The 10,106-nt window shown below is 38.5% G+C and overlaps 1 protein-coding gene across 1 annotated transcript; it reads right to left on the reverse strand.

Annotated features, from left to right (window-relative positions):
• Positions 1-8,573: 8,573 nt before the first annotated feature.
• Positions 8,574-9,887, reverse strand: LOC111238799 (twist-related protein 2-like). Its single transcript, XM_022768485.1, has 2 exons — positions 9,230-9,887; positions 8,574-9,048 (listed from the first exon to the last, which is right to left on the reverse strand). The coding sequence occupies exon 1, from the start codon at positions 9,760-9,762 to the stop codon at positions 9,256-9,258; it is 507 nt and encodes a 168-aa protein (XP_022624206.1). The 5' UTR covers positions 9,763-9,887; the 3' UTR covers positions 8,574-9,048; positions 9,230-9,255.
• Positions 9,888-10,106: the final 219 nt, after the last annotated feature.

A 10,106-nucleotide genomic window follows, 5' to 3' on the forward strand; every position in this document is an offset into this window, starting at 1 on the left:
TTTTTTTCACTCAAACGAATAAAAAGCACAGGAAGGAGAGAGCGTGCATTGTGAAATAAACCACCATCCTCCTGCTTCAGAGTATTATTTTATTAATACTTTGAGTTTTGTCCTGAGAAAACAGCAGCCTAATCACAATACATTATTCATTCTTATAATGCGATAATACACTTGTAATACAAAATAAACACAGTGCTGTTTTTCCTGATGGGTTTCCAGTTGTGTTCAGACGTCTTCCGTGGAAACTTAATGTGCCACATGTATTTCTTTGCTCTTGGATAATGTACGCTGGTACCAGACTATTTGGTTCAAAAACAGCAGAACATGGCCCAGAATAAACTGCTGCTTTCACACGGTAGATACTGTGATTCTGACATCTTGTTCATATATTTTAAAAAGGGAAAAGTGAACAACTGCCAATCAGCTGCACCAAAGTAGGACTTTCGAAATGACAAACAAAGATTTGATTCATTGCACCAGTGATTTAAGCTTCATTTCCTCTTTTTATTTCCTTGGGATGAATACAAAAGAAACATATGACAGCCACTGAAGTTATGCACGAGATGATTTTATACGCTCATGCTGTCGTGATGTTACAGATATATATGGAATGAAATTCAAACAAACTCTCAACATATAATTGATCGATTCAGTTCGTCTGTCTATAATAACTTTAACTTCCGTAAAACTGATGAAGGCCTGAGTGAAAGTCTTTTTCAGCGACAGTGTGGGCCCAACCACTCACGGTTAATGTTTCATATAACATTTCTCTAATCTAATTTATGTCTTTTACTTGAGTGGGGCTGTTCTATGTGATGTCGCCAAAGGATTTTCCTTCTGTGCAACTTTGCATGAAAAAAAAAAAAAAAAAAAAAAGCATTGGATCTTTGTGTTAAAATGCTAGCTAATGAAAATAATTTGGTTAACTTCACAGTGAAGTTGGGTATCACCCAGATCTTATCAGACTGACCAGTGTGACTGAGTGAACGGCTTTAAGTGGTGTCGCTCTGCCAGAGGTCACAGAGAGCTGCGAATCAAAGGGGGAGCCAGAGGTTGACCAAACACGCTCTGCCCTCATGTAAAGCTATCTGCCAAACACCAGCGGCCCTCTTTGAACTTGATTTAGCACTAAGGTCACAAACAGCCGGTCCTCTGTTGTGGAGGACGAAGCCAGCACCCTGATGACACAGAGACAGAGGAGATAAGATGAGGTTTATGTTGTCCTGCACTCAGATCATCAGTGGGGTCTCAATGGGGTCTCCTGCAGGAACCAGTGGACAAACAAGCACATCCCCAATAACAGCTCAGACTGTTAACCAGCACTGCAAAAGCTATAGTTTTTCACTTCTTAAGATCAGAGACTTATTCACTGCATTGTGCATATGTGAACATTTACAATTAATTTTCAGATCTACTTATTCACACTAAAATTACTTATAATACTTTAAACTAGTACTGGTTGATTTTTGTAGTAATTCACCTGAAGATAAAAAAAAAAACAGTTGCTAACAAACTTGATACATTTTTTTTTTTTGTTTTGTTTTGTTTTTTTATCCAACCTGATAATGCATAATAATTACAGTACAAGTTATCAGGAAAATACATTTCACTTTGACAAATTGCTTTTTAGTAATTAGCATAAACCCTTAGTGTTCTCAGCTGAACAACCATGAGACTAATGAGCAGTGATGACACAGAAACAAACTTGTTGAACATATCGTTACTGTTGCTGTTCCTGACGTCATTGTCTTTGTCATCTGACCAGGTGGCTCCTATGTCGGCGGACCGAAGGATCCTGACGCCATGTGTGAAGAGTCAGCGTCCTGCACCGCCGCTCCTGCTGGGATGTGAGGAAACACACGATGAGTCATGACTTCTATAGAACATTAAAGCCAGGTGAGAACTTGACTTGCCTGAAACAATACAAATCAAAATTGATGCCGTTTGCTCCTCAGCAACCTGTACAGAGGACAAGCAGCAAGTATTCAAATCACAGAATAAAATTTCACAAAGATAAATTCATTCTATACACGCAAGAGTTTGTTGTTTAAACTCATACACTTGTGCTTCAGTTAGATCAGTTTGATGGTGCTAGATTTGATTTTAGCACAATTTCTGTATAATTAGAGCTCATCATTGTTAAAGCCATTTAAAAATCTATCTATCCTCCGGATCCTCTTCACTTCTAATGAGAGATATCTAAATACATAATGAAACATTTTCTTTACAGCATGCAAGTCCATTATAGTAATGTGGTTCATTGCTGAGTTTACATTTAAATACACTTAAGTTTTTTACTGCTACATTCTTGTGAATTTTGTGATTTCTGTGCATTTCTAAATATATTATCCACTGCAAACTGTGAAGAGTTGGTTTGCTGACTGTTTATTTGACAAAAATAACCAACCACAAATTTTTATTAGAACAAGGTTTTGCAGTGATGACCAATTAGATTTTCTCTGCTTCCACCAAATCCCCCCACATGCCAAGAAGCGACTAAAGCTGATAAGAATAAAGTGTTTGAGATGGTGCAGGAGGAATAAGGAGATCATTGTAACTCTAGGTAACAACGCATCAATTATCAGTTTGACATTAGCCTCCCGGTATTCAGTGTTGGTGGGACTGGTGGGCCAGCAGGTTAATGAAGGCAATGGGATTAATACCCAGGGAGTGCGGTGCCCTCAGGGACAGGAGCAGGGACGCTGCATCATTAGAGCCCTAATAACCCCCAGGCAATACACAAGGACTGCATGTTTCACTCACTGCCTCAATAAGGGACAAATTGTGCTCTGACTCTATTCACATCCACTTTTTAAGTTTCTAATAACTTTCATATTGAAAAAAGGTTCACACCACACACAAGCTATTATAATATAATGATATTGAATTTACAGTAATATAAATAGGTTTAAATTTTCAGTGTATTGGGACATTTATTTAGTGAATGCATGTGTATTATAAGCTTTGCTAGATGTGTGGCTCAGTTTCCAAAATGAGTGAAAGACTCATCAAGCAGTTTACATTCTATAGTGAGGTATTCTTTTTCCCTGTTCCCTCAGAAAATAATCCTTTGTATTTCACGCTCAAACTGGGGCTGCAGTTTTTATATATATATATATATATATATATATATATATATATGTGTGTGTGTGTGTGTGTATGTACTCTGTCTTGATTGAACATAAACAGGAATGTTTGAAATCACTGAGCTGGACTTGGACTGCCCTCCACCTCATCTGTATGTTTATACTTCCTGTGAGAGGCCCTCTATTTATGGACAACTGAAGAACACAAATAATCATCCCCCTCGAGTGAAAAATCTGCTTTTATTATCTGCAAAGTTTTGCAATGCCTTTGTGTACGCTCACGCTGCCTTCTGATTGCCTGTTTATTATTACACCGTTTCTGCTGAGCCAATGGAGATCCAGCCAATTCCAAAAGGTGCCAAGCCCTTTTCCAGCCTTTTCCTGTCTGTGACATCATTGTGTATTCCTCTAAAACACACTGATCCATGTCTTGTCTGCAGCCTGGGTGGCACACATCACACGCAACAAAAGGTTAAACACAAGGTGCAAACGTTTCGACCGTGCCCTTTGGACATGTATCAAAGGATGTTTCCGGTCCTGGATACAATCAGATTGCATGCCTCAATCATGGCGTCAGTCTTCAGGACCGATGTGCCTTTCGCTGTGATGAAGCACTGACCTGTTATGGTCTCACATTTTCAGTTGAAATCTTTAATTTGCCAACTTAAACATGGTGTGTGTCCACAAGCTTTCAACCAGATTTAAACAAGCGGCCAGTAAACTTTTTCTCAAACAGCCGAAGGCGTGCGATTCCTTGAGCTGTGTCCACTTCTATCCAAATATCTCAAGAAATAGTGTTACAGCATTGTAACTCCGACACAGATCATTTACCTCAAGGCTCACACGGCTTCTCAGATAAAAGCTGATATGATATATGATCTCTGAATCAAAAAAATCTTTGAATCTTGCAAATGAATGTTTTGCTAAAAGAAAGGAGACAATTAATTTAACACTAAAGTATTTGGATTACTTTCTGCCAGTTCTCTGCAAGTCCAGTTCAATTCTTTAGTCTTAAAAAAAAAAAAAAAAAAAAAAAAAGTCATCAAAACAAGTTTTTCTTCAACTTGCGGGAGATACGACATATTAACGCAGTTTAGGTTTGTCAGAAAGCATGAGCAGTAATCAGTAAATCAACAACAAGAAAAAGACATTTCAGCCAATAATTTTGCCAGATTCTTTCGAAGCCAAATAACCAATCATCCCGCTCACTGTTTTATTCTCATATGTTTACATAAATCAAGTCAGTGCACCACAGGTGTCTGCGTTATTTAAACATCAAATGCAGCTGAAACTGCACAGAAATGTTTTTTTGGCATGAACATTATCTTCACTTCTCAATGCCAGGTTAGAGACGTAGTATTAGTGTCTGTCTCGGATGAAACTGATTTATATATAAAGACTGTTTTATATTCAGGAGAAAAACTCTTGAAAGTCAGATTCCCATGTCTTTCCACAGTGATTTTGATCAGTTTGTTATCAGATGACAACTCTCTAGAACAAGAGTGTAATCTGTGATTTTTTTTTTTTTTTTTTTTTTCAAGAGGTAAATTTGGGAAGTTTTAATAATTGACAATAAAAAAAGAACTTTTTCCTTTTGTTTTTCTGTTTCAGTTTTGGTTTAAACTGAGAAAAAGATGAAAAGTCACATTCAGTTGCTCCAACTATCACCACCATTCCTCCACAGCCTTCAGAGAACAGATGAGAAAGGGGGTTGGAAATATGAAATTCCATCCTTTATTCTTTGGCACAGAGATATTCATAATCTGATGTCTGATCTCATGGTGCTGTCATCTGAAAAAGTAAACGCAGCTGCAGGTAGCTGCTCATTTTCAACAGCAATAAAGGTCAGTGGACCCAGCAGGTACTTCCAGCTGACAGCTGCTCTGAGATGTATAAAGATCATGGGTCAATGATATATATATATACATATTTTTTTTGTTATTTTTTTTTTTACCTATCATATTTCTAACTAATTATTTATTCCAATTGATTTCTTCTGGCATGTTGTTCGCTGCAACTTTTTTTCTCAGCCACATTACAGGCAAAGAAGTCAGTGCTGCTATGATTAAATGAAGTCACGTTAATAACAGAGTTTCCATATTGCCCCAAAAAACTTAGATTTCCCTTCTTTAAAACACCTTTTATCAGTCACGCACAAAATGAAAGATCTCGCACAGACGTGTGAATCCATATGAAGTGTATGGTGCACAGTGTGGCTGCTTTCACTCTGATTGAAGTCTTCTTTGTGTACAGCGACTGATCTGACTTTTCACATGTGCAATAGATAAAATGCCCTCTCAACAAAGAGCTGCATTAGAGATGCTAATGTATTCAATAATCAGCAGACTCCAGATGCAGGAGGAATGCACTGTAGCTGTCTGTTTCTGTTTAGCCTCTCTTCTGTTTCCTTGCCTCAAGTGCAGTCCTGTTGTCTGATCCTGTCTCCATGCAGCTCGACCTCTCCTGGGTTTAATATTCACTTTCTGAGGCATCGTTAAAGGTGTGGATCAAACTGTGTGTGTGGGGGCCTGAAAAGCTTTGATTACCAACTGGAGGACTTTCCATTTCTCTCTGAGATTTAAAATGGAAAATCTGGAGTTTCACTTAAAATAGTTGAACATGCAGTAAAGTCTGCACCTGCTCTTACCTGAGAGGTTCAGAAATAAACATATTTTAGTTATCTGTAGTCTGCATTCAGGAGCCCTTCATAAAGCTTTGTCAGTTAGTTTTTTAAAAGTGGGTTCACTTGAAAAATCTAACTAATCAAATAGTGATTCTATAAATGCAATAAATAAATGTATTTTTATTTCAACAATGACACAGGACTAAACTTGAAATTATTTCTAAAGAGACAAAAATAATGAGTCTGTTATCGTAATCTTATTTATGAATAAGTTGTTTGACGTGATATATCAGCAGCTGCGGAAGCACGCGAATTAACTGGAGTTACAAAACGGAGAGATTTTATTATGAATGAACAAATCGACAAAATAATTTAAATTTTTGCGCCAAGTTCCTAAGAATCAAATGCATTAAATAATGATATAATGGTAATAATAATAATAATAATAATAGTAATAAATAATAATAATAATAATAAAGAGTTCAATAACTTAAAATCAGTTTTAATATATTAAGGATACAGATAAGTTACCGTCTTATAGTCAGCCACAAATTATTAATTTCTAAATAGGAACATTTCAGAGAGTAAAATAAAATGAAAAATAAAGAGAATAAAGTAAAATGTAATTTCATAGTTCAGACAGTTCATTTTTTATTCTACTTATCGTCATGTCTGACACAACAGTTCTGTATGTTCTACATGTGTCATGTATTTTTTTCTCCCCATAGCTGAATGATAAATTCTCGTCCATTTTTCAGTTACTCCCCTCTTTTTGAGCCTCCTCCCTCCCCTGAAACACACACACACACACACACACACACACACACACACACACACACACACACACACACACACACAGGACACTCCGCTTCAAACAAGTCTGAAACTTTGACGGCAGTCGGCCTGTTAGTGTTGCAAGCTTTTAAAAAAAAACATCCTGATCGTCATGTATCATCTTACAACCAAATAATCAGCAAGTCAACATGTCACACCATCATAACTACAGCAGTGTGTGTCTTTTCTTCCAGCCTACCTTTGTCTCCGCGCGGGACAGCAGTCAGATCCATGTTATTCCCTGCAGGTGGCCCTTTATTAAATCCAGTTTTAATCAAACCTACCGGGTGATGTGACTGCAGGACTGCGGGCGTCTTAGTTAGTTGGTGTCTGTGTGAAAGCAAAGCTCCTCCGAGCTCTCTCTGCAGAGAAATGCTCTGCACGGCCAGTCTCTGCACAGTCTGAACATCTGCTCATTTCACGTGACTTTTTTTAAAAATACTAACATCTGTTCTAAATAGGTTTCATTCTGTGCCTCTGCATCGTGTCAATTGCCAACTCCTCTCCTCTGGAAAAAAAAGGCAGAGGGAACTTATTTAAGGCTATAGCATTGCATAAGGGCGGAATTGGAAATTGTTTTTGTTTTTTTTGTTTTTTTGTTTTTTTAAAGAACAGAAACCTGAGCTTTTTTGTGATACATGTCACGAAGAGGTTACAGCTTTTATTTCTTGTAGGCTCTGTTTATTTGTCTGGTATTGAGTTAAACCCCCTTAACTGTGAACGTTTCAAGAAAAGCTGTTTATTGATCTTTAGGCCTAGACTGTGTTTGTGAAGCAACCCCCCGCCACCACCACCACCACCACCAACACCACCACCCTCCAAACTTTCAGTGAGAATAGCCTCTATGTACAGACCCACAGCCAACCTTCATGGCCTCCTTAAATTTCATAGACATCTGGGAATTCCATACATGCCTCGCAAGCCAATTACACACCTTCAAACGGGCACACACTTTGATTTGGACAGTGAGAAACACTTCCCCCAGATCACTGAGATCAATCACAGCATGATAACGAAATGAAAGATTTATTTAGTGACAAAAAATTGATCGGGAATAGGCTTCATTTCAAGGCTGCACTACGTGCGCGAGGACGCAGAAAGTCTCTTGGTTATTATGTTGCGCTGCAGATCTTCACACGAAATTCACACGGGATTGTCGTCACTATAATAAATCAGATAATGTTATCGATGACTTCATTATTATTTATTGTTGTCATCATGAACTCATATTGGACATACATTGCAGTAAAATGCTTGTATTTGACCTCTTTAGTGACAAGGTGTCTGAAAGTCTGCAGTATCCTGAATAATATGTACCACTGTTTATGTTCCGCTACTGGCACAGGAGAAACTGTAGCATGGACCTAATAGCAGGTTGACATGACCCCTGTATAAGTAATTTACTCCTAATGGTGAGTTTCAGGCCCAGACCTTAATGCAACTGTAAATCCAGGAAGAGAGAGAGCGAGAGATGAGACAGGAGACTTTTTCATTTTAATTCAAAATGGACTTTGGTTTTTCTACACCAGTCATACTACAACTTTTTCTCGTTTAAATTATGTGTGAACACTGGATGGTTTTTCCTTATATAGTTTGAGATAAACAAGAGAGGAATTTATGAAATCCTGATTTTTTTTTTTTTTTTTTTTTTTTTTTTTTTGGATGTGTAACAGTATGAACAAATAGCTGCATGTTTCTCCAACGGTTTTACTCGAGCCAATAACAACTCCATCTGTTTTCCCAAGTGACTGGCGGCTTGCTAGAAGCTTTTGTCATTAATGTTTGAAAGTATCATCCAGATGCACTTGTTGTCATTTAATACAAAATTATTTTACTAAATTTGTGTTTTTAACATTAGCCTCTTCAGCCGCTTGTCATTAAACTAGATTAATAATAATAATAATAATAATAATGATAATAATAATAACACAATTAAGCAATTTCATCGTCATTTTGTTTAATGCAAAAAATATACAAACATTTACAAAAACGATAATAAAAAATAGGAATGTATTTGAATTTCAGACACAGGATCCATTCCTCAATGCAACACGTTTCACCAATAAATAAATAAATGTATTCTGAATTTTTTTTTTTTTTTCTTTGCACAGGTTAGGTCCACACAGTCAGTCTGTAATGTGAGCTACACCACCAGTTGACAGTCTCACACCAAAACACTGAGACAACTGCTTCAACAATGCACTTTGACCTGCAGAAATAAGTCCAAAGGCATGAATTAAAAAAAAAAAAAAAAAAATCTTTGCTTTAAAAAAAAAACAAAAAAAAAACCACATGATATTTTCAACATTCGTCGTCAACAACATGAAAACACATCAGAATGGGGTGTATGGAGCTAACACACGGCTGCAAGTCCCTATCGGGCCTCTGCAGGAATCATCCCCCAGACCTTATGTCGTCTTTGGCTTAAATAGAGTGATCCCATGTATCCAGCACTGGACTCCAGATTTGTCCCGTCAGAGTGTGATAAGTAGATTCAGCAGTCACCTGTAGGTTAGAGAAGGTATTCATTATCACTGATCTCTGCAGAAAATGACACAAAATAACAGTTCCTACTATGATGTTGCATTAGGCCACAGTACAGCCTCAGTAAACATTTTTTATAGTGTTGTTTTTTCCACAGTTTAAGTCTCGGATCAGGCAGCTCTCTTGACAAACCAAATCGTACCATTTTGGGCATAATTTCTCCAGATGCTAGTGAGATGTTGACATGGACCAAGCGCCCTCCATCCTCCATACAGAGAAGGCGTAGCTCAGCCTCTCGTGAGCCACATAACTACAACTTGACATTTTGGAGTCCAGCTCATCGCTCTGCAGCACCTGGTAGAGGAAGTCGATGTATCTGGCTGCAAGTTTTAGGGTCTGTATTTTGCTGAGTTTGTCCGAGGGCAAAGTGGGGATAATTTTCCGCAAAGCCGCGAACGCCTCGTTGAGAGATTGGGTCCTCTGTCGCTCCCGGACGTTGGCCATGACCCGCTGCGATTGGAGCTCCTCGAAAGACTGTGGGCTGCTGCTGCTGGACTTCTTCCCTCTTTTCCCAGGGGTCGGGCTATCTGAGTCCTCCCCGTTTTTCCTGCTCGGTCTCCTCTTCCTCCCACATCTCTTCGGTTGTCTGTCCAGCTCCCCCTCGCTGTTGCTCAGGCTGTCCACAGGAGAGACAGGGGAGCTGCTCGACTCTTCCCCCAGATTTTCCTCAGACATCTCCACTTGGGTAGATGGCGGCCAGATAGGGTCCCAAAAAAATTATTTCCCTCTCATGAAGTCAAAGAATTAGTCCACTTGTAGGCGTGTGTGGCTTTGAAGACACCAAAGTATCCATAGATGAGTTCCTGGGAGGACAAGTCTTTTCTGATACTTGAGAAACTTTGGCAGTTCTTATAGGCTGCATGGCGTAAACTTTTTGGGGAGGGACAGGATTGGCCAAGAAGATGAATTACGTGAGGCGAGGGGTGGGAGCATCCGAGGAGCTATCACAAACGCTTTTAATACAAAGTCAGAGTTGGAAAAAGATAACTGGCTAAGACTGCTATTTCACAACATTACAC

Source organism: Seriola dumerili, unplaced genomic scaffold (genome assembly GCF_002260705.1).
Source record: "Seriola dumerili isolate Sdu_G_001 unplaced genomic scaffold, Sdu_1.0 BDQW01001661.1, whole genome shotgun sequence".
NCBI classification, from domain to species: domain Eukaryota; kingdom Metazoa; phylum Chordata; class Actinopteri; order Carangiformes; family Carangidae; genus Seriola; species Seriola dumerili.